This window comes from Grus americana, chromosome 10, assembly GCF_028858705.1.
Source record: "Grus americana isolate bGruAme1 chromosome 10, bGruAme1.mat, whole genome shotgun sequence".
NCBI lineage: Eukaryota > Metazoa > Chordata > Aves > Gruiformes > Gruidae > Grus > Grus americana.
The window spans coordinates 5,108,894-5,133,823 of NC_072861.1; the positions used below are offsets into that span (position 1 = coordinate 5,108,894).

The 24,930-nt window shown below is 36.4% G+C and overlaps 1 protein-coding gene across 15 annotated transcripts in view; it reads left to right on the forward strand.

The window, feature by feature from the left end:
• The window catches only part of HERC1 (HECT and RLD domain containing E3 ubiquitin protein ligase family member 1), a 125,341-nt gene that overhangs the window by 89,110 nt on the left and 11,301 nt on the right, over window positions 1-24,930 (forward strand). For 11 of the 15 annotated variants that reach the window (XR_008578610.1, XR_008578609.1, XR_008578611.1 and 8 more), the window contains exons 39-64: window positions 299-497; window positions 1,404-1,564; window positions 3,154-3,270; window positions 3,461-3,692; window positions 4,851-4,975; window positions 5,248-5,468; window positions 6,687-6,955; window positions 7,464-7,516; window positions 8,804-9,004; window positions 9,623-9,797; window positions 10,534-10,804; window positions 11,667-11,880; window positions 12,656-12,912; window positions 13,465-13,592; window positions 16,106-16,233; window positions 16,742-16,942; window positions 17,801-17,931; window positions 19,000-19,199; window positions 19,657-19,771; window positions 20,322-20,468; window positions 21,006-21,107; window positions 22,092-22,265; window positions 22,602-22,895; window positions 23,659-23,724; window positions 23,840-23,965; window positions 24,592-24,730. Coding sequence is in view for 12 of the 15 variants with exons in the window: in XM_054836672.1 (XP_054692647.1) it covers window positions 299-497; window positions 1,404-1,564; window positions 3,154-3,270; window positions 3,461-3,692; window positions 4,851-4,975; window positions 5,248-5,468; window positions 6,687-6,955; window positions 7,464-7,516; window positions 8,804-9,004; window positions 9,623-9,797; window positions 10,534-10,804; window positions 11,667-11,880; window positions 12,656-12,912; window positions 13,465-13,592; window positions 16,106-16,233; window positions 16,742-16,942; window positions 17,801-17,931; window positions 19,000-19,199; window positions 19,657-19,771; window positions 20,322-20,468; window positions 21,006-21,107; window positions 22,092-22,265; window positions 22,602-22,895; window positions 23,659-23,724; window positions 23,840-23,965; window positions 24,592-24,730 (4,446 nt within the window). In the remaining 3 variants the exon portion in view is untranslated. The remainder of the gene's footprint in view (window positions 1-298; window positions 498-1,403; window positions 1,565-3,153; window positions 3,271-3,460; window positions 3,693-4,850; window positions 4,976-5,247; window positions 5,469-6,686; window positions 6,956-7,463; window positions 7,517-8,803; window positions 9,005-9,622; window positions 9,798-10,533; window positions 10,805-11,666; window positions 11,881-12,655; window positions 12,913-13,464; window positions 13,593-16,105; window positions 16,234-16,741; window positions 16,943-17,800; window positions 17,932-18,999; window positions 19,200-19,656; window positions 19,772-20,321; window positions 20,469-21,005; window positions 21,108-22,091; window positions 22,266-22,601; window positions 22,896-23,658; window positions 23,725-23,839; window positions 23,966-24,591; window positions 24,731-24,930) is intronic. The other 4 variants (XM_054836680.1, XM_054836674.1, XM_054836676.1 and 1 more) reach the window with 4 other exon arrangements.

Consider the following 24,930-nt stretch of genomic DNA (forward strand, 5'->3'; position numbering starts at 1 on the left):
AATCTAAATCTAAGTATCATAAGATCTAACCAAGTAAATGGCTTCTGTTATCATCTGGAAAGACTCATTCGCTATTTACCTTGTATCAGTATGACAACAGCAAGAATCGACAGACTGGTATCTTTACCTGAGTCCATGAGTTATTGGCAGAGGTATTTGTATGGTGTTTCTACACACCCCTTTGTTTGGGGAGAATTTTAAAAAATAATGATAGCTTTTTTGAAAGTTCAGCCACAGCTACTATTTTGCTCTACACAATTGTATTAATGTTCCTGTAACATCCTTTTTTCTGTTGCAGAAGTAGATCAGCAATTAGAAGAAGGAGATCAGTCTCAGCAAGCCCAAACACCAGTTACAACCAGCCCTTCTGCTTCTAGCACCACATCTTTCATGAGCAGTTCTCTGGAGGATACTACCACTGCTACTACTCCAGTAACTGATACTGAAACAGTTCCAGCTTCAGAATCACCTGGTGTTATGCCTCTCAGTCTTCTTAGGTAAAATATCTTTATTTTCAGCATGTGTGATTTTGCAGGTGTAGGGAACCAGGTGTGTTGGTTTATATGCAATGTATGTCTTTAGCTGTCTAAGCCTTTGAAAATGTTAGTGATTGTATTTACTGTCAAGAACTGCCTCTGCAGGGGACAGAGTTTAATTTGTTACTTTGCCTTACAGGATATGTGTTACTAGAAATAAAAAGCTGTTAAGCTTTTAATATACACTGTATATATATGTAACATCTGAATTCTTCAGGACAGGAGGAAATGCCTTCCTTATGTTGTCCTTCAGTTCTCATGGTTTTTTGGTATAGTTTAAATCTCTGAAATTCTGTATTTTTAACGAATAGTTGTTGATTCTCAAACTAGAGTAGATCTTAGTTTGAAGGTAACATCCTGCAAGCTAAGACTTCATTTCATCCTACCCTAAAACACTGAAATGGAAGATAAAGCTAGTTAATTTGCAGAGGCAATTTGTGATGTAGAAGGAAATCTGGTTTACATTGAATAAAGTCCTGTTCTAAGTTTATTAATTCTGTTGATGTATCTGACCTCTGTTCTTAGAGATTTTGCAGATATAATTTGACAAAAGCCAGAACAATGTCCTGTTACCAGGACAGTGAAAGTAAAGCATTCACCTGATCTATTAGTCAGGACGAGTTCTGAACAAAGTGGGGAAATGGTGCATACTTAGAATTTAATTTTCCAGGCAAGGGTGGTAGGAATGAGCTGTTCTGACAGGGTTTTTCTGCCTGCCCCAATGTATGTATTGCACCTTTCCCTTACTAAACTCAAATGCTGTAAAGTGTGACTTGCCAAGTGCACTCTAGTTTGATGTTTTTCTTGTGTCAGACCTTTTTCAGTATAACTCTTTTTAATATAAATGTATATTGTTCTTTTTTAAAGGCAAATGTTCTCCAGTTACCCTACTACAACTGTACTTCCAGCACGACGTGCTCAGACTCCTCCAATATCTTCTTTACCAACATCTCCTTCAGATGAAGTTGGAAGGAGACAAAGTTTGACTTCTCCTGATTCCCAGTCTGCGAGACCTGCCAATCGTACAGGTAAACTTGTAGTCAGTATAGATAGAAATGTGGACAAGTTCGTAAATTTGCAGAAGTTCAGTGTAGTTTTTTAAGACATTGAAAACCAGCAGGGTTTCTTTTTAATGCAACCTAATGTGCAAAGCATTGTTGAAATCCTTTTAATGAGTATCTTAAGATACAAAAAGCTGTAGATTGTCTAGCTGTAGACTTTATAAAGCAAATGAAATTAGTTTTTAAAAGCTCTGGAATGGATTACAAACTACATGTATAAAACGAGAATGCAGTAGAATTGGTCATTACTTGAAAATGTTAATCTGATTTGGGCTTGTTTCCTTGGTTGTGTGCCACTGTGTAGTGCACTAATTTTCTAGCTTTTGTTAGATCATATACCATGCAGAAAACAAGAATTGGTGTGTTTTATGATACATACACCAGTGTAACTCCTTCCAATTGATCTTGTGTAATGAAATAGAAAGGGCTGTCCAAGGGACTCCTCATGCTGCTGTCTGGAATCATGTGAAGATAATGGGAGACTTCTGTTCATAGAAGTCTTATTACTGCCTGCACTGTACTACTCGAAACAGAAACTTGCTCTATTCCAGTGTATGTACAGATTGGAATAGCTAAGAGGCTGAGCAAATTGTTGCGTGACAATCTTGAGCTTCTAAAGAGCATAAATGAGTACTGTGATGCAAAGGAGATAATACTAAAAATAAAAATACAAGTCCATATGTGTGTGGTTTGTATTAAATGAATAGAAGAGTCTGAGTGAAAGTATATTCTCCAGATTTCATACTCAGTGCTAAGAAAAAAAGTCCATGTTTTAAAATTCTGGACTGGTAAAACTTTTTATTCTTGCTCATGTATCCATGCTATTAGTTGAGTCTTTTAGCTGTTTCATTTGTTGCATAGCAACTCGTCTGCTCAGTTTCACATCTTTTCTTTTCTTCTTTTTTTTTTTTAATGACTTCCTTTAAGTAATGATACTGTATTTACAACAGTTTGTTAGTACATTGTTGATGCGTTCATTGATCAGACCTCACTTATGTCAAATGTTAAGGAAACTGTGTTTTTTGGTCAGTAACTGACCTTTTTAGAGTCCATCGAAAGGCTCTTTGCACAGAAATAGAGCCATCGTCTGCAAAGAGATTTTTCAGATATATCTCCAGCTTAGTTGAGGTCTCTTTCTGTACCTTAAGAGGCATATGTATTGATGTGATCTCATAGCATGTGGGAAACTTGATGATTCAGACAAGGATAATGTTATCTAGGATACCTAAATGTAAATCAAATGGATAATTTGATACAGTGTTAAATGGAAATAAACTTGTTTGAAATATCTTAAAAGAAATAGTTCTTTGAATATCATCAGTATCCTACTTGATTAAACAGAAGCTTGCATAATATATATGTTACCAATAAAACTGAACTCCATCTGGGTTCATTACAGAAAATATCTTACTTTGTGGAAAGTAGTAGAGAGGGAAGTTGTTAAGGGCAATTATTTCTCTTATTTGAAGCTAATACATCAAAAAGCCTAAAGTCTAGTAAAGTAACACTAAAGAAAAATTTATGTACTTTACTTTCAATGTTTTCTGTCTTTTAAGCTTTGTCTGATCCAAGCAGCCGACTTTCAACATCCCCTCCTCCTCCTGCCATTGCTGTTCCATTGTTAGAAATGGGGTTCTCCCTCAGGCAAATTGCAAAAGCTATGGAAGCTACAGGTAATCTATAAGTACAATGTCAGTTCTGAAAAACTAAAAAATAACTGAAAAATTAGATAAATATGAAACACTTTTTTTTGCAATGGAATACTTAATTTTTAAGTTTTATAACAATTTCTGGGGAAAGAATTGATTTTTTTCACCATCAATGATATAATAGAATGCTAAAGTGTGGTTTTCCTGCTTTCAGGTGCCAGAGGAGAAGCAGATGCACAGAATATCACAGTGCTGGCCATGTGGATGATAGAGCACCCTGGAAATGAAGACGATGAAGAGCCCCAGTCAGAAGGAACTGCAGATTCACGACATGGGACAATAGTCTCTGGAAGTGGTGGAAAATCTGGTGAACATTGTTATTTGCAGTCACCAGGTGATATCCCTTCTGCTGATGCCACTGAAATGGAGGAAGGCTTTAGTGAAAGGTAATACATAGTTTTCTTCTAATTGCTTATAATCTGTTGCTGAAACTGAAAATCTCACAAGTTCATCGTTGCTGACACAACATTAGTTTGTAATGCTGCTTTTGAATTTTGTTACAACATGAGTAAAAGCGAAGATGCAATTAAATTAGGTGCTTGTGGTGCATTTATGTTCTAGTACTGTTTGTGCAGAGAATTGGGGAAGAATGTGACCGAGCATCCTTCCTTAAAAAAAAAGGGGGAGGAACGAAAAAAAAATGAGGACATATAGCTTACATTTTACCTAAAAGACCTAGTAATAAAGGAAAATCTCATTGGAAGTTTTTTTTTTTTCTTCAGTGTATTCATGAACAGGTATTTTTCTACATTTTTCTTTTTAAATGAATTCCTGGTTTGTCCAGAGAGGGTGAAACTTGAAGTTTACATTCTCAGTCACCTTCACAACCTTAGATCTAAACTGTCTATTAAACAAGGAGGAAAGGTGGCTGGTTTTCTTTTCTTTTGTTTTTAATCCTAAAAGTAGTGGTTATATTTTTAAGTGACACCTATTAGGAATCATACCAGCTTTTTTGTTAATAGGGAGGATGACAATGACAAGATATATTTTGAGAACACTTTTGTTCAGATTCTTTTATCCTACTGAGATAGGCATTTTTAAGTTTCCTCAGTTACTTTGTCCCAGGTGAACTGTCATTTCACGGACAACTCAGATTTCAGCTGGGAGAAATAAACTAAGTGGCAAGCCTTACTAAGTAACTTAAATTCATATTTTGCAAAAGATTTTGGGCAAAAGAGGGAATGACTGAGGCAGCAACAGCAGAAATGTTGATTTTATTTCTTTTAAAAAGAAGAAACCTAGTTTGAGCTGTAGTTAACATTGACAGCATAAAATAAGCACTCTTCCAAAATTTATGCAATGCTTAAGCAGAAATAGGTGTTGACATTGCTGCATCTAATTTGTTTGAGGTAAATCTCACAGTCAGAAAGACAGTAAGTATTTGCTGCAGTGGAACTGAAAATCTTTAATTCCAAATTCCTTTTTCCTTCTGTGAAAGAAAGAAAATAAGACCAATAAATATGATCTTAGTATTTTTCCTTATTTACTGTATCTGGCTGTTTAAAACTTGCTTTGATTTACCTGTAAATTACAAATTCTTGTAGCCCTGATAACATGGATCATGTGGATAATGCAGCTTCTGCAAGTGGGCCTCCTTCTAGGAGTCGGTCAGCTGTAACAAGAAGACACAAGTTTGATTTAGCTGCCCGAACATTGCTAGCACGTGCTGGTAAGTATACTGAAAGACTTCCAAGGTCTTTGCTTATCCAGTAAATGACGAGGAGGGGGATTGCTTCTTAGCATGAAAGTTACAAAACTCTCATTTACGTATGCGTATCAGTGTATATTTAAGTGATTTATGTGGTAATAGGTGCGTTATGTTTAGCAGAAGAGTTAAAAACCAGAGCAAAAGGAAGTTGAAAGTACAGTCATCTTTATTACATGCAAAATAAAAGTACTACTTTTCTTCTTTTTTTTCTTTTTTTTTTTTTTTTAATTGAGCGGGCTTATACCGCTCTGTACAGGCCCACAGGAACCAAAGTCGAAGAGAAGGGATATCTTTGCAGCAAGATCCAGGGGCGCTTTATGACTTCAACTTGGATGAGGAGTTGGAAATTGACCTTGATGATGAAGCAATGGAAGCTATGTTTGGGCAAGACCTGGCTAGTGATAATGATATTCTGGGAATGTGGATCCCAGAGGTATTGGATTGGCCTACCTGGGTGTGTGTGACTGCAGCGGGGGCTGCTTTAACTTACTGCTTTTTGCATGTTCATATTTTAAAATTTAAAGTAACATGCATATGCTTACAGCCTGTTTGAAAATATCTTGCTAAATGCCAGCAATGCTTAAAATCTTCTTTTATTCTGTAGCTTCACTTTTAGATTAAGAACAGTGCTTTCTTGTGTTTCTTCCTGTGCCCTTCTACATGTACATAGGTTTTTTTTCCTCCCTCCTCTGAAAGCTGAGAACAGAACTAGTGTAATTGTTGTTTTGGTAATATCACTTAGAAATCAAGTAGGTGTTCCAGATTGCTTAGCTGTGTGGGATAACACACACAGTTGTAGATGATGATGTTGTAGTAATAGTAAATAATAATAATAATAATATGATCTGTAGCAAGATCATTTACACTTTAATTAGTTTTTCTTCATTTAGTTATGTCATGTATTTCATGCTCTGGGAAGCATACAGTGACAGTCCTCACTCAGTTGTTGTATAGCCCACTAAAAATACGTTTGAGTTGGAACCGAAATATAACAGCAGCAGCTTGTTAATCTTCAAATTATGCATGTCAAATTAGATAAGCAACTCATAAGACTAAGCTTTTCTCTCCTAATTATGATGTTACCTCATCTATAGGGAAGCAAGTTGCAGTATGCATATTGAATTTTTCAGAGAGCTTGTTTCACTGAAACATCACAGTGAAATTACTGACTTAGGATGGAAATGTAATTATAGAAAAACAAACTTTATATTCAGACAAAACCTCAGAATTTATTGACGCAAATCATAAATATTGTTGCTCAGTAAATGTAAAGTCCAACTGAAAAAAAGAAAGTATTCATTTTTCTGTGTTGGATCTAGTCTAGTCAGATTCTGAGGAGAACCAGATAACTTAGCAATGAATGTGAACTAGCAGAGTTATATATGAAAAGTTATATTGTCAAGAATTTTGAGTCAGAAGTAGGAAATGAAATAAGAAAATCTCATCCTCTGAAACTTTACCTCTGAATGTCTTTCCTGTTCCGAGATGGCCTGCTCTTCATTATGTCATAAATTGTGTATTTCTGCTTTGCTTTTGTGCAAGTTAACCATGTAAATTTCACTCTGTGTGTGTAACAGAAATGGGCAGGAACACCCACTAAGAATATTGTCGTATTTTTATCTAATATGAAGATATTTCTGTACAAATAACATGTCAAAATCTTACTGTGCAGCATGTTTGTGAATCTGAAGACCGAGAAGAAGTAGTAGTTTGTGAACTGTGTGAATCCAGTGTTGTCAGCTTCAATCAACACATGAAAAGAAACCACCCAGGCTGTGGTCGTAGTGCAAATCGCCAGGGCTATCGTAGCAATGGTTCTTATGTAGATGGATGGTTTGGTGGTGAATGTGGAAGCGGAAATCCTTACTATTTATTGTGTGGCATCTGCAGAGAGAAATACTTAGCCCTGAAGAGTAAATCGAAAACGTCAGTCTCTGAAAGGTACAGAAGTACAAGATGGTGGAATACTCTGTATAAATAAAGGAAACAACTTAAAAATGTTTACCGGCATCAGCATTTTAAGACATTAAAATTTCTGGCAGAATTTGTCTTTGTTTTAACTGAGGCTTCAAATCATTCTTTGTATTCAACAAATGCATATTTAGAAAAAAAAAGGTTGTCTTGATATTTCTGATTTTTAAATGAAAAACAAGGAATTATTTCTTGGGAGGTTGCCTACTCCTGTTGACTTTTGAAAACTTCCTTTTTCAATTTTGTCTGACAATTCCAGTATTTTTTATGAGCCTTTCTCACATTAGTACTGCACAGTGCTTCCCCCCTCCACAGACACTTTTAGAAGCCCTTTTTATTTATCTGTCTGTTACAGAAGTCATATATACATTGACCTAACAGTAAAGTAACTTAATAGTAAACTAAGTTTAAAATTATTATGCATATATGTAAATTATTTGATCCATTCAGTTATTTTCTTTGGGTTTTTTTCATACAGGTACAAAGGCCAGGCTCCTGATTTAATAGGTAAACAAGACAGTGTCTATGAAGGTATGTTTTTAAGTTGCTGAAGATATTAAATACTTTGCACTTGCAGAGTGTTTTATTTTTCTGTAAAGGTACTTCAAATAAACCAGTCATGAAACTGTACATGAAGGCATACTTTAAAATATTCTTCAGACTAGGTGTAGTATTCTAGTATTTTTTTAATTCAAATGGGAAGAAAATCAGTGACATTTTTTCCCATGTCTTTCATCTAAGTAGCTGAAATGGCAAATACTTAACTTTGGTGATAAGATATTGTGGGTAGATGTTATATCCAGAGCTGCACAGAGCCTTATGTTCCAATACGTTTCTTCAGCTGCCTTTGTAGGAGAAGTTAATTAGCATAAATTAGAGTCTCAAAAGTCTGCCATTAGACTTATTCTTAATTTTTCTCCCTCTGTACTAGTTGAGAGTGTCCTGAGGATGGCTTTCACTTAAACAGATTATGTCTAGTGGTTGTAGAAAACCTTTCCCAGATGTTTCTCTGATTCTGAGTCTTTCTGTGGCTTGTGTGATCACAATTGTATGATTTACCAGATTTGTCTATTTAAGAGTAAATGAGGTAAAGGAGTGCTCCAGAACTTAACAGCAAGTCCATCTTCCAGTAGATACAGTAGACTGTATGGGGAGTGAGACAGAGTGAGTGGGATCAGTAAATGTAAGTTAACATCTGTGTAATTGTTTGGGAAATGAATGGAATGCATAACGGAATTGCAATTATAGTGCTTTGTCTTTGTCTTCTTTTTTTGGGGGTGGGGGGGGGAGTGTGTCAGGGATTCCACTAGGAAGGAAGAGCAAAAGCCTGGGTGTGCAATTATGACCTAAGAACTCATGCATGCTTTTGATAAATACGAAGACTAGACATTTCTAGTATCTGTCTTTACTATTCCGTCCTTTGGAATATGCACCTATTACCATGATTTAAAGCACAACTGTATGTCTACACTTTTCACAATATTGCAGGATTTGGAGTTGTCTTGTGCTAGATGTGATGAGCTCTCATTTCTGCGTTTTAAAAAAACACAGGTAGTTTAATGCTTCAGAGAATCTTCCCTGAAACTTCTCTGCAGTAGAAATCAAGATCAAATTTAATGGAGAGGGCAAGAGTAGGATTTTGGTTTTCTGATTTACTATGTTGTGTGTCTGTGTCAATATCGGAAGATGAGTTTTTAAGAGTACTATGTTGCAGATTACAATCCACGTTTTATATTCTGTATTGGTTTTTTAAGTAATTGAAATTATTTAATATTTTAGCTTTTGTAACCAAGTCTAATTATATTTCTTCACCTCTAGAAGATTGGGATATGTTAGATGTAGACGAAGATGAAAAGCTGACAGGAGAAGAGGAGTTTGAATTACTGGCTGGACCTCTTGGGTTAAATGATCGACGTATTGTTCCTGAACCTGTACAGTTCCCTGACAGTGACCCTCTGGGTGCCTCAGTTGCAATGGTGACAGCCACCAACAGTATGGAAGAAACATTGATGCAAATAGGTACATTTGAAATGAGTTTCATTCAATGAACAAGTACCTCCCCTTTGGTGTGATTTTATAGCAGCAATGCAGAAATATTTTGACAGTCCTCCCTGCCTCCACCATGAGGAAGTGAAGACAGGGTTCTAAATTGTCCTTTTATTATAGGGGAGTTAGAGAGAGGACTGTGAGGCATTTATATTGGCTTTACACTTTGATTTACTAATAAAACTGTCACCGTAGTCCTACGGTGGATGTCACTAGTATGTTTTGCAGAACTCAAAGATGGATTCATGGGTTTAAGTTGGGACTTATTGACCAGCCTGTTGAAATGCAGTATCAATATGTAAGATTGTAGGCCCCTTTAATGGAAAAGGGAAACAGAGGAATTAACATTAACTTGAGTATTGTCCAGTTGTGCTCATCTGTCTTTGAAAATGAGGAATAATTAAACTATGGAGTGTATTTCAGGAGTATATTTTCCTCTCAGTCATTATCACTATAGTTCTGTGTGTATGAAATGCTGAAAAATGGCTGAGTGATTTGCAAACTTTGGCCAAATTTGCTTCTACGCTTATTACTATATGATAATGCTTTGTTTTTCTTTAAGCACTAACGCAAATCATCATTATTTCCAAGGCTGTCATGGCTCTATAGAAAAAAGTTCTTCTGGCAGGATAACCTTAGGAGAACAAGCAGCTGCCTTAGTAAATCCACATGACCGTGTTATGGCTCTAAGAAGAGTGACAGCTGCTGCCCAAGTCCTCCTTGCAAGAACTATGGTTATGAGAGCACTCTCGCTTCTGTCTGTCAGGTTTGTGGCATCCTTGGCAGCACTTCCGCCTTTCCATTTGGAACTAGTTATCAAGCTATGTTTGATAGGGATGCAGTTTTAAGCTATTTGGGAAAGCGATTCTCATTTTATGTACTTACATCATACTGTTAAGAGAAAAAACTTCTGCTGATTTTGTTCTTTTGAACCCTACCTTCAAACTTCATGAAAGTAAGTTCTACATCTTATATGGAAAGTGGAGTCCAGTAGTATCAGCCATTCAGAACACAAAGATGCTGTGTTTGTCAGTGAGTTTTTGTTCAAGGCAAGTATTAGAACTTAGAAGTAAACATTAGAGGAAAGGAGATGAAGTGAAGGAATTTAAGGGATATGAGGATTTAAAAACTGACTTTGTACAAGATACTTGTGCAATTATGAATACATTGCAGAGATCTGACATGTACATGTACATATTGTCATAGCATAACTCTAAATGTGAATTATCCATACAACTTTGTTCATGAGTGATTCTAGGTAAAGTCATGGGGTTTTTGCTAGGGCAAGTCTGTAATGTGGTTTTGTCTTCAGCTTGAAAGAAAAGGAGTGGGAGGGGCTGCAGCTTCATTTCTCTCTCTTCCCCTTCCCCCGGCATAGTAACAACATCCAGCTAAACAAATAGGCAGCGTTCGCTAATGGTTTAGGAACAGTTCTAGCCAAACACAACTTTCATTTAAAATGTACTAACAAAACCAAGAGTATTTATATTCATTTTTGACAGCGGTTCCAGTTGTAGCCTGGCAGCTGGTCTAGAATCCTTGGGATTAACAGACATCAGAACTTTGGTTCGTTTAATGTGCCTCGCTGCAGCAGGGAGAGCAGGCCTCTCAACGAGTCCATCCACTGTGTCCAGTTCAACAGAGCGATCTAGAGGAATACACAGCAAAACAAGCAAGCCTATATCTTGTCTTGCCTATCTGAGTACCGCAGTAGGCTGTTTGGCATCAAACACTCCTAGTGCTGCAAAACTGCTGGTACAGTTATGTACACAGGTAGGACTGTTATTTCAGCATAAATATTAATATTAAACTACTTATATATGAGATGAAGCAAGCCATTTTGTGCATACTGATAACTTGTGCTCTTATCTTCTGAACTGTAATGAGACTGCCCTCAGTTTGAGGATCTCCTTAGAGTTCTTGTTTATTGCATTGCACAAGGGTATGTTTTATTGTTGATACAAATCAAGTAACTTTACTTTTTTTTTGCTGAGTACTCTTTTCAAGTGGAGAAAAATGGATGTGCTTTTTTGTATTTATAGGGTTTTTCTGTTAAAATTCTGTATTTTTTAATTGAGCCAACTCTGTGGAGCACAGATTGTTTATATTTAGAAAGAGATGATCTACAGCTGTGGACATGCAGCAGGATTTCATATGTATCAGGAAACTTCTAAGCAATCAGAGTAATTATTTTGTTCTTCTGAGTTTGAAATATAATTGTGGAGAAATACAAATGTTGGATGGGATAAAGAATTTTATGTGTGTTACTGCTTTTTATCCTACCACCAGGTGCAGAACTTTAGAAAAAGTTCTTCTATGAGCTCCTTAGTTCTTGCTGGTATTCTTGGTTACTTGATACTTTATTTTTCTTTTTTTCTTTTTTTTTTTTTTTTTAATCCCTGGATCTGAGTAGTTGGTTCCATTAAGATCAAGTATTCCCCAGGGCAGAAGACTGAAATTCCATGTAGTACATGATCTTTGCCTGTTAAAATAAAAGTGATTGGGAGCTGAGAATTTCTAGAAAAAAGTTGAAAGTCTTTAAAACTCTGCATGATTTGTTCAACTAAAACTGGGTCCCAAATTCGATTTTTCTGTTTGTTCTGGTTATTTATTGTCTTTAATTATTTATTTTTAGAATCTGATTTCTGCAGCAACTGGTGTAAACTTGACAACAGTTGATGATCCAATTCAGCGAAAATTTTTGCCAAGTTTTTTAAGAGGAATTGCAGAAGAAAACAAACTTGTCACATCTCCGAATTTTGTCGTTACTCAAGCACTTGTAGCATTGTTGGCAGACAAAGGGGCCAAACTGAGGCCAAATTATGATAAAGCAGAAATAGAAAAGAAAGGTATGATATAACTTTTTGTTTTTAAATGTTAATTATTAAATCTTCAATTTCTCGTTTATATTTAAGGAGAGACTTCCTAGAATAATGTATAAATAAATGTACTCTCAAAAATATAGAAAACTTGATTTAATCAAAGTAATCTTATAGTTTACTACACAAATTATACTTAGAAATATGATCTTATTACATAGTTGCATCTGTTGCCACTTCAAAGAAAATAACACCTGAAGGTGTGTGTATTCCAAGCCATACAGCTAAGACATTCAGCCTCGGTGTTGCCACCTAATGAAATTAAGGGGAATAACAGTTGACTACTGCCACCAAAGTGTACTGTTCGTGTCTGAGGCAGAGTTGTGCTGCCTCCGCTGTGAGAGGTCAGGGAGGCAAAAGCAACTGCTGTGCCTCAGCACCAGGCTGTTGCTGTGTTACAGGCAGGGAAGGACATAGCAGTGACAGCAGCTGTTCTCTGTCAGAGGAGGCATTTTCCTGTTCAGAAAGCACTTCCACTTTGAACAACCATTTCCCATATGGTGGGAATAAGACTATTCGTAATTGTATTCTTAAGGAGGTTTTGTGAAACTTTAAAGGGGGTTATTTTTTTCTTAGTATCAGAAGAAGTTTTTCTTCCCTAATAGTTAATGTGATTGCAGCATTCTTATAAGATGTTTGTTAATCTTTTTCTTTTTTTTTGGGAAATTATGGCTAATGCTGTGTTCATTTGTGTAATTCTGTTTGGTACTCATCTAGGCATCATCTCATTGTTTTGTTTAAGCAGGTTTAATTGCCCATTTGTATGCCCATCCTTCCTATGATCCTTCTGCTGTAGGCCCTCTGGAGCTGGCTAATGCACTAGCAGCTTGCTGCCTCTCGTCAAGGTTATCTTCACAACATAGGCAGTGGGCTGCTCAGCAGCTGGTGCGAACTCTTGCAGCGCACGATCGAGATAATCAAACTATTCCTCAGACCCTCGCTGATATGGGGGGAGACTTACGCAAATGTTCCTTCATAAAATTAGAGGCTCATCAGAACAGGGTAAGCGTGATTTCTCCCAAAATTGCATGAATTTTAACATTCTCTTTTGTAGAATACAGAAAAAGTAAAATACTATTATTTTACAAATATACTGACTGAAATGATTTCCCACAAGAAGTAATTTTTTGGTGATAAAGTTATTGTTCGGATGCAGAAAAATACCTGGCTTCTTTGAAGCTTCCATTAAGGGGACATGATAGTGTTCCCACAGTATGTGAAGTCAGCAGAATCACCTTAAATCTTTTCTTAGACTAGATTGTAATTTGGATTAATTTTTCTGTCATAGTAGTTAACGTCTTCAGTATTCTGTGCAATAGTGACCTGTGGAACATGAATCTGAACAAAGTGTAACATCCTTATAAAGCATACTTAATTACAGTATACAGTACTATAGAAATAGAAGAATCTATATTGTTTGATTGTTAGAATGTATTCCAATAATGTAGCTATGCTCTGTCCCTTCAGTTGATGTTTGCTTAATATTAGTGAACAAACATACCTAAGCTTCAGATTTAAATTCCAGTTTTGCCATGATTACTTTGGTATTTGTAGGTCATGACATGTGTTTGGTGCAATAAAAAGGGACTTCTGGCGACTAGTGGAAATGATGGCACCATAAGAGTGTGGAATGTTACGAAGAAGCAGTATTCATTGCAACAAACATGTGTGCTCAACAAGCTGTGAGTTGATTCTTTGTAATAGTCAGGTATTTAATTTAAGCTGTAATTGTGCAAGATAATGAAAAGAGCCAACCCTGCACAGACATTCTCTCGTTTTTTCTCTGGGACTGTTGCTGTGTTTATGGCAGGCAAAGTAAATTAAATAGCTTAAAACTTTTTCAGAACTTAAATATCAAGCTGATAAGGGTCAGTATAAAGAGATCATATTAAAGCTGTTTAAAGATATTTGTAATTAATTCATATAATGAGAAATGGGTAAAATAAAAACTGTAAGGGACTGTCATATGGAAAAAATATTAATATCCCTTCAGTCAGTTCCAGTGGACAGTTCCAATGTGTAACATGAGAATGACAAGTGTGGTCATTTGAGTCAAGTGTGAAGAAAGCATTTGTCATTTCTGGGATTCAGCATCTGAGTGTAATTCTTCTTCATGAGAGTGTCTGGGAAGTACTTCTGTATCATTCGGATGTGTCCAGAAAAGAAGACAAAAAAAGGAAAAGATTAAAATCTAATTCTTTAGTACAGCTCAGGTGACTTTAACTTGGGAGAATGAAGAAACAATAGTGAGCTAGAAGGTTGTTTCATGATGATTTCTTAGTGGTCATTTCCATTCTTGTTTGCTTGCTACTGTTAGATACTGCCTTAAAAGGAATAAACGGAATGGTGTAACTTGACTTCACAAGATAGTAATGAGAGCAGCATCTTCCTTTAACAGAGATCTAATATTACTGATGTGGCAGAAAAGTGTACTTCCTGTATAGTGGATTCAGAATGCAGTACTTTCATGGGCTTCATTGCTAACTTAATAATAACTCTAAGCACAAATGCAACACAAATCTATTTGTATTCTTTATTGCAGTGAGTAAGTGCAAGTTCATCTTTAAAGGTAGATTTTTTTTTTTTTTTTTTTTTTTTTTAGCCCTTAAAGATGAGCAGATGAAAAGGCATTATCCCTTCTTTTTGATAGAATTGTCACCTAGAATCATAAACTGGTTTCGGTCTGGGAGGGACCTTAAAGCCCATCTAGTTCCAACCCCCCTGCCATGGGCAATGACATCCTCCACTAGCCCATGTTGCCCCAAGCCCCATCCAGCCTGGCCTGGAATACTTCCAGGGATGGGGCATCCACAGCTTCTCTGAGCAACCTGTGTCAGTGCCTCACCACCCTCACAATAAAGAGTTTCTTCCTTATATGCAATCTAAATCTACCCTCTTTCAGCTTAGAGCCATTGCCCCTTGTCCTATTACTCTCTGCCCTTTTAAACAGTCCCCCTCCAGCTGTCTTGTAGGCCCCTTGGTTACTGGAAGGTGGCTGTAAAGTCTCCCCGGAGCCTTCTCTTCTCCAGGCTGAACAACCCCAACTGTCTCAGCCTGTCTTCATAGGAGAGGTGTTCCAGCCCTCTGATCATCTTTGTGGCCCTTCTCTGGACTCTCCAACAGCTCCATGTCCTTTATATGTTCGGGGCCCCGGAGCTGAACACAGTACTCCAGATGGGGGTCTCAAGAGAGCAGAGTATAGGGGGAGAATCACCTCCCTCAACTAGCTGGTCATGCTTCTTTTGATACAGCCCAGGACACAGTTGACTTTCTGGGCTGCAAGCACACATTGCTGGCTCATGTTGAGCTTTTACTCAACCAACAATCTCCTCTTTCTGCAAGAATACTTTTTGGTTTTATGAGTTTGGAGGTACATTATTTAAATGCTACTAGATTACTATTCCCTGATAGAATATTACTACCTGTTATGCTAAGTTTTTATACTATTGTTACATGCGTTATGTTAGTAATTTACATGTTATGTTAGTAACTTAATGTTGCTAATAATAGTTACAACAGCCATTACCTGCTGTATTCACAAATTAAACATCTCCTGCTTAAGCAGGAACAAACCAAAGGTATGTCTCCTGTATCTTCAAAAATACAGGGATGATACAGAATTTGGCCTACAATATGGATCCTGGCAATATTGTAGTCTTCAGTTTCCTGTTGCTGAAATCACTAAAAACTCTGCCTGTCGTGTATGACCCTAAGGGCAACAAAGCATACCAGTTGTGCCGTTACAGTTAGCCAAAGCAAACTTTAACATACAATTTTAGAACAGTGAAACAGCATTGTAACAGCAGGAAGAGTTTAAGCTAGAATTGAGAGCAAGGTGTACCTCATTCACTTCTTTTGTCCAAACTGTTCTGTTTCATTTCATGACTTCCCAGAAGGTTTAGCCCTTGACAAAGATGTTAAATTTGAGATATAAATAGGTAAAGATAATTAAACTATTTTTTTAATTGAAACCTAACTTCAAATTTCTTACTGTGGAAATAACTGGTATCCCATGCTATAATTTGAAGTGTTTTTAAATATAAATAGAACTATAAGCAGAAAAAAATATTATGTGAATCTGCAGTGATGGCAGGAGGACTCCAGATTTTAATTCAGATATTTCATTAATTCTGTGTTTTCCTGTCTGCTTAAAGGAAATGCCCTTTTTAAATTGCATTATTTTATTCTGTTGTAGAGAAGGTGATTCTGAAGAAAGTCTGGGATCACCCAGTGACCTTAGTTTGTCTCTTGTCTGTTGGAGTGTCAGTGGCAAGTATCTGGCAGGAGCTACGGAGAAGATGGTGAACATATGGCAAGTCAATGGTATGCTCTTAGCTGCCTGTGACACTTTATGATACAACATATTTCTAGGGAAGCTGCTAAGTTGTTGAATTTGTTTACCCAGGTATTTAACATTTGCACTGCAATTGACTGATCCAGCATAATACCTTTAGAACTCTGTGAGAGGAAGACTATTAATCACTTTGTTATTTGTAATCTCTGAAACTTCATTCTCTTGTTTTGTACTTATGAAAATCGCCAGTTACATGGCCCAAGTTAATAGGCAGTCAACAGAAGTACAGATTTCCTGAGTACTGAAGAATGTAGCTTCCTTTCTTAACAAAACTATGTAACTTTGAGATTTGTTAGCTAGATTTTGTGTCTGCGTAGATTAGTGGACCATTGCTTCATAGGCTTGTAAGTTACATGAATTTGTAATATGTCCTAGCTCTAAGTAGGATCTCTTGATATTTTCCCATGGAAAGTATTTTTGTTGTTTTCCTTTCTTTATGAAGATGAAGTAGTTTTAAAAGACTTTTTGGGCTCCTAGGGGGAAAAGGATTATTAGATCTTCAGCCTCACTGGGTGTCTGCTCTAGCTTGGCCAGAAGAAGGGCCAGCTGCAGCATGGACAGGAGATGCTCCAGAATTATTATTAATCGGTCGTATGGATGGATCTCTTGGTCTTATTGAAGTTGTAGATATTTCAACCATGCACCGGCTAGAACTGGAACACTGCTACAGAAAGGATGGTAGGTGACTGTATCAGTATTTAAGTAGAAATTTAAAATCCCACACCCACCCCCCCTTTTTTTTTTTATTAAGCAAGCATATAATGTCAATCTTTTGTTATTGTTCATGGGATATGACTTCTGGTACTTTACCTGCAAGCATCATCCACTTGCATTCATGGGAGGAGGAAAGTCTGCGGGATCTCCATCTGCACCCTGATTCCCCTGCAGCAGAGGGAAACAGTTTGTAGCAACCTAGTGAAATCGTGACATTCCTTGCCATCATATAAAATCAATATAGATTCCCTGCAGTGTCTGCTCTGTCTACAGATAGTGTGTAGTCAATGTCATTTGAATTAATGAATTATTGCCATTTTTCCTTTGCAGTTCCAGTCCCAAAGGACATCAAGTAGCACATCTTTGTGCAGTTTTGCATGTTGTTTCTTTAGGAAATTTGCAGATTTTCTGGCAGAATCAAGTGAGGCAATATCGATGTGCTAAGAAAGGCTCCAGTTTTCTGTGCTTTTCCCTGAAGCATCCCTGTCTCAGATACATGTATAGGATTCAGTTTGCTTTTTTCTTTTCCCTAGCATAGTTCTTTTCACCATGTTGGGAATATAAATTCAATTATTTTAATAAAAAGAAGAAGAATGAAAAAACTATTACAAAATAATCTCAACAGCTGTCATTACAGTGGCACTCAGTTTTCACTTTACCATAGAAATTCCAGAAAACTGTCAGACTCAAAATATGTTAAGTAACCTTTGTGGTGGGGGAAGCTGTTATGCACTTCATATTTTAGACAATTGTACTGCAGAAACTTCTTTGGCAGGAGTGAAGTTCAATTTAGCTTAATATTCATGTTGTCTGTTTACGTAGTTTCTGTCACGTGCCTTGCCTGGTTCAGTGAAGACAGACCATTTGCAGTTGGCTATTCAGATGGAAAATTGCTAATAGGAACAAAGGAACCACTTGAAAAAGGAGGAATCGTTCTAGTTGATGCACATAAGGTAGAGTTAGTCTTTTTAGAACTCGTGTATAATTTTTGTAGGTAAAGGTCTGTTTAAGCTTTTTTCTGTATTTGAAATCTATTTATAAAGTCAAGTGCAGATTATTTTAAGAACACATACCTATTTCTGATACACATATTAAACACAATGTATTTTGAAGGAACTGTCTACTGAATTTGGAAAAAAAAGGAAAAATAAATTTTATAGCTTTTTTGCTAATAGAGATTGTAAAGTGTGTGTACATACAGTGACAGAAGTGTATTAAGGGCACAACTATGCATGTCTGGATTTAAAAGACTGTAGTTCTTTTATTTTGTAAAAGCACTCATAATTAAATTTTAATTTTGGTTATGTCACATGCTTTTGTAAAGCTGAAATTCTTGTGCAAAGCAAAAGATGTGTTTTCTAAATATGCAGCCGCAAAGGTTTAGATCCTTTGCTTGGCTAGTATGCAATAATAAGTCATTAATAGTCTGTAAGTGATTTGTTGGGCTAAGAGGACAATTCCTCAAGTGTAGGTGTAGTAAAAGCATTTTGAGTGCTTCCATGAACTGGTCTTGGTATTTGCAGCCTGGTAGTCACAGAAGTGAGCATGCTGTGACAGTACAACTATGCTTGCCTTTTCCACTATAGGCTGTTCTCCTTTGCTACCTTAGTTAGACTCAAAGCTATATCTGGGCAAGTGCCTGGTAAGTTTATGAACAATATACCATTAAGGTAATTCATACTATAATTTCATAATATAAAGAAAAGAAGGAAAAATTGTCTACCTCTTTGGGGAGGGGGGAAAAAAATCAAGAAAAGTATGCAATGAGAAGATAACTTTTTTTTTCCTATGGTTTTCCTTTAGGTTCTCTCAGGATCCTAGGATTGTATCTTAATTTGACAGTTCTGAGTAGTATTGTTATGATTTTATAATTGCAACTCACTGTCTCTGTAACAATTTATTTGAGAATAAAATGTTCTTTGTTATTAAGAATTAAACATTACATTAGCTCTGAGAGTTAAATTTTCTCTGTTCTTACTGTGTGACTTCATACCGACTTCTGAAGTTTTTAAATCCCATAGGATATGATTGTTAGTATGAAGTGGGATCCAACTGGTAAGATTCTCCTGACATGTGCCAAAGAAGAAACAGTGAAACTCTGGGGATATATGGGAGGATGCTGGAGATGTCTGCATTCGCTATCCCACCCGGCTCTTGTGAATGGCATTGCCTGGTGTGCTCTTCCAGGAAAAGGATCCAAGTTGCAGCTTTTACTAGCTACGTATGTGATTTTTTTAATTGTTGTTATAGCTCTTTTGCCAGTCTTTAGTGTCCAGAATAAGTAAAAAGTTGGTCGTTTTTTATAAATAACATTAATTCAGCAAGCGACTTGTCATGAGATCCATAAGGCTTCAAAATTCAAATGAAAAGAGTGGCTCTAATCATTTTACCAGCTAGTTTCTCCATGCCCTGAGACCTGTGTATGGTGGTCCTGCTTGAAATCTTTTTGTTTCATCCAAATATTTTTTCTGAGAATATGGTGTTAGTAAAAATTGAAAAGCTGCAAGGTGGGGGGAATAGGGAAAAATGCATTTATCCATTGGGAACACAACTTTCCACTTTAGATTAATTGATACAATATAGTAAGACTACTGATATTTTAAGTTAATACTAGACCACTGACATTTTGTTAGTTAATAGCTTTACTTTGTTTTTCTGATTATCCTGACTTCCTTTAGAGGATGCCACAATGGTTTGGTGTGTGTCTGGACTGTTCCCCAGGACATAGTAATTACATTGCAGTCTGGCTCAAGTTGCTCAGAAGGATGGTGGGACCAGGAGACAAATGCCAAGGTAAAAGTAGTAAAGTTGGTATTTAAGAAATTCTCTTTGCTTGTTCCGAAATTGTGAGAGGAGAAGAGTATGAGCGAGTTACTGAAATCTCAACATTTCCTCAGAAAAGACATTTGCTAAAAGAAGCCTATATTGCATTTGTATGTGTAGGCATTTTCAGAATGGGAAATGAAAAATCACAGGCTTAAATGAATTTTATTTGGCTAAAGAGTATATTTTGATCTGTTTTCATTTTTTTAAAAGTTGATAAATTTATACGAAAATTTAGTAAGAGTTTAAAACTGTTTGAAGATAAAATTAAGTCAAGATTAAATTCACCTACGTAAATTGTAATGTGGTCTTTGATGTTGATGGCATTTTGTAAGGGGAGAAAAGATAATGTGATAAAGATATTTATGAAATATGATCATAGTATTGGTCTTTATTATCCTATGGAAATGACCCCATGTCTACAGATGATCAGTATTTATTGCAGAATACAGAAGCTGTTCTGCTATTGCGTTTTCTCTAAATAGTTCAGAGTGTTCCATAACTATGAAACAATTTGCAGGATGGATACAGAAAAGCAGTAGAAGTCAAGTGTGTATTTCAGCTGAGAGGACATATTACTCCTGTTCGGACTGTTGCATTCAGTCCTGATGGACTGGCATTAGTATCTGGTGGACTTGGTGGTCTCATGAATATTTGGTCTTTACGGGTAAGATCATCTTTGATGTGGCATGATTCTTTTTTTAGTATGAGTATCTGAAATGGCCAAGGCATCAGACTAGCTTTCTTATTTTTCCCCAGTATGTTAGAAACATTAGAGAAGGCATAGTATAAAATGATGGTTTAAAATTACAAATAATAAAATATAAATTGAAATTGTACTTAACATTGAAGTATTTTATATTTTATGGTTTTATTATTGATTCATACTGTAGACTTTGTCATCTTAGGCTTTGCAGAGCCAGCCACTCTCTCTTTAAAGTTGGGAACAATATTCTCTTTCTTTGAGAATTTTTCCAAGGGTCAGATAGCATGGATTATTAAACACTTCTGAATCCTTAGTTGTGTTATCCCCTTAGTATGATAAGAATGCTAGATATTTTTTTGCTTTTAGTATAAATATTTCTGTTTTTAAATAGTTATTGAACAACTTGGGAGAATATCATCCCTTAGGAATGTGATTGTATGCATTTAAACAGGAAAGTAGCCGTGTATACACACTGACTCGAAATGCTGTTTTCCTTAGGATGGTTCAGTATTACAGAGTGTTGTGATAGGTTCGGGAGCCATTCAGACTGCAGTATGGATACCTGAAGTTGGAGTAGCTGCTTGCTCTAACAGATCAAAGGTGACACTATGTGTTAATGTTCTTTCAATTTTTTTCCTAAAAGAAAATGCCATTTGTCTGTCTGTATTTTTCCTAGAAATATGCAGATAGAAATATCAGTCTAAGTCTGTTATATTTTCAAAGCACATTGTTTTGGCTTTCAACTATCACCTGACCCTAAAAAGACTGGGGTTTTTTTAATAATATCCCATACTTAATTTGGGGCGGGGGGGGGGGCAGGGTGAAATCCTTGTGAACCAGTGGTTATAAAGGCTGCTGCGCAGCAGTTAGATGAGCTTATCTGTTTAATGGCAGCAGCGATAAATACTTTGTTATTTTGTTCCTTTATGCAGCATGAAGAAATGTTTCATTTCTCATAGCAATTAAGATACTTCAGTGACCTAACTTAATCTAAAGCAGCCTGAACCTCAGAAATTGTTAAGGAGCAGCAGAATTTACTGCAGTGTTTGCTGTGTCAGAAACTGCTGGCATCCAAACAGAAGCTTGATAACAGTTGATTATTCCAAAAGATGGTGGTGTTTGCAAATGAAGATAAATATGGCACAAGTTATGACTCCTAGTAGAGTCATGCCACATGTAGTTCTAAGTATTTTGGGATTCTTTGAAAGTCTTTTCTGTATTCAGACCGAATGTTGGAGGTCATATTACAAGGCAAATCCTAAACTAAGGTTACACATAAACTGAATACTAAACTAAGGTTACAGCATTCACTGAAATGAACTCTGCTTATTGCCATGTTTGTATTCTTCCTTGGAGTGTTAATCGTAGTATTGCCATGGGAATGCGAGGAAGTGGCAAACGGAGATGGCTACTCCGTAGCATTTGTCAGCAGATTATTCACCAATGGAGACAAAAACGTTCAAGCTTGTGTGTTTTCTGGCCCCTATGGAAACTAAGACAATTGGTGATAAATGAATGGAGCTGAATAATCCTGCTTTATGATTTTTTTAATTTCTAATGTGTCTTGTGACTGCTGTTAAACAGGATGTGTTGGTAGTGAACTGTACGTCAGAGTGGATATCTTCCAATCACGTCCTTGCAACGTGTAGGACTGCACTGAAACAGCAAGGAGTTCTGGGATTAAATATGGCTCCTTGCATGCGAGCTTTCTTGGAACGTTTGCCAATAATGCTTCAGGAACAGTATGCTTACGAAAAGGTAAGAAGAGCAAATGCGAACATTTAAAATTCATGTCTGATGTGGGATCGCTGTTTGAATCTCAGCTGGTCTCAGTCTTTCACCACAGAGAACCCAGAAGAGTTTTCCTACATCCTGTTTGCAAATGTCTTTCAGTATTCTCAAAGATAATAAGACTTTGGAGACTTTCTCAAAAGTCTCCTAATTTGAGAATATTTAAAATATTAGAAAAACTTTGATTAAGGATGGAGGAAGGTATTTTTCTACAGGACTAGCTTTGAAGGACTCCTGATTGTGAGTTGATTAATAGGTATTTCTAACTTTGCATGTTCCGTTTCTCTCCCCAACTCCCTTTAGCCCCATGTTGTTTGTGGAGACCAGCTTGTTCATAGTCCTTATATGCAGTGCTTGGCATCACTCGCCGTGGGCCTTCACCTAGATCAGCTCTTGTGCAATCCCCCAGTACCACCTCATCACCAGCACTGCCTCCCTGATCCTTCAGCCTGGAATCCCACAGAATGGGCCTGGCTAGAGTGTTTCTCTACTACCATAAAAGCTGCTGAAGCTCTGGCCAAGGGAGCACAGTTCCCAGAATCCTTTACTGTTCCGGACCTGGAGCCTGTTCCAGAGGATGAGCTTACTTTCCTAATGGTAAAATGTGCTATATTATCTCAACAGTGAAGCGTGTTGTTGAGCATATGGTATGATGCAGTTAACATCTCTGAACTGTAAAGATTTATATTCATTAAAATCAGCACCAACAATAAGTCTAAGTTTATTTTTAATTAACTGGTTGGAATATACTGTAAAGATTGCTCCCTGTATGTGGAGTCATGAGTGCTACTCAGTTGCATGTTAAAAAACAAAACAAAAAGCAACCCAAAACTGTGACAGTAATTCTCGTATGACAGAAGCAAGAAATGTAGAGCTTTACAATGCTATTTTTAGAGTAACATTTTGGTACATTTCTACACCAAATTATTTTGCTAGTGTCAGTTGTCTTTATGACTTGTGATATGTAAACCAAAGTAGAAATTTTAGATTAAGAGTTTTTTTATTGGCAAGCTTATAGCATTTTAAGCCAGTGTTTGCAATTGAAAGTTCAAAAAGCCCTAAGCATCAGTAAATAGGAAAATATTACTTCATCATGAACGTTGTTTTTCTTCTTTTATTTTGATTGTGAGTCACGGATAACGATATCATTGCTAGATAGGTGTAGTAAGGAAACAAACTTGGCCTATGGATGAAAAGAAAATATTTGAGTTGGCACACATTCATTCTTACTGCTATACTGTTTAGAATAATTTGAATGTCAATAGTGTTCTTAGTTAGAAAGGATAATATGTATTACATAACAGCAAAATAATGTACATCTCTTGAACTGAATGTAGTAACTGTGGCTTTTGTTGGGTAGGATAACAGTAAATGGATCAATGGTATGGATGAACAGATAATGTCATGGGCAACATCAAGGCCAGAGGTTAGTAAAATCGATGTGGCTTTGGCCATTTTTTACTTTTTTTTTTTTTTTTTTAAACATTGTAAGCTGTTGAAAGTACTCTTCTTCTAAAGCATTCCTTCATGCTATTTCATAGGATTGGCACTTGGGAGGCAAATGTGATGTGTATCTGTGGGGAGCAGGAAGACACGGACAGTTAGCAGAAGCTGGTAGAAATGTCATGATACCAGTAGCAGCACCTTCATTCTCTCAGGCTCAGCAGGTGATCATTTAAAAAGAGCCATGTGCTTTTATTTTTAATGATGTATCATGTATTCATTGTACAATTTGTCAAAATCTCTCTCTAAATGTCTTTTCAATTTGTTATTTGAATTTACTATAAAGTACCCCCAAAACGTGTTTTCACTGAAGAGGAATTCTTTAATTATTTGACAAATGCAAACCAAGAAGCTGCTGAAATCTGACAAAGTTGTTTGATATGAGCGTGATTTGAAAATACCTGCACAGCTTTAACATAATACGTGTGCCAATTTTTTTTTTTTTTCTGAAATAACACTGACATTCAGTATGGAAACATCAAAACTAAATCTCAGGTAGAAGTATGTTGTGATTTCTCTCACTGGAAGAAGGTTTGCCAAAACTAGTAGCAAGTTTCAGTGAAGTAATTTTTACTATGATGTGATTGGGTAACTAAACATGGGGTGAGTGAAGTCTTACGTTAATTGGGTTGTCACACAGGTATTTGTGGTGTGACAAGAGTCAGTTGTCTTGCTAAAATTACAAAGAAAAAAATGAAGAAAGAAGATTGTACATTGTAATACAAGTATTGCAACGTTGCTGCATCTAACACAGGAATGATTAAAACTCCTTTGTGTCTTCCTAAACTAGGTTGTTTGTGGTCAGAATTGTACTTTTGTCATTCAAGCTAACGGCACGGTTTTGGCTTGTGGAGAAGGGAGCTATGGGCGACTGGGACAAGGAAATTCTGATGACCTTCATGTGTTAACAGTCATTTCAGCACTGCAAGGTAAAATTGTTGGGTTTGATATGAGTCAATTGAAAAAAACCACAAATAAGCATTTAGGTAGTTTATATAATTCTTTGTATTGATGCTATTTTTGCAGATTCACACATTAAAATAATAGTCCTTAAAAATTAATAGTCTTTAATTAAAGTCTTTAATAGTCTTTAATTTAAAAAATGAGCAAATAAACTAGGTGTTTATTT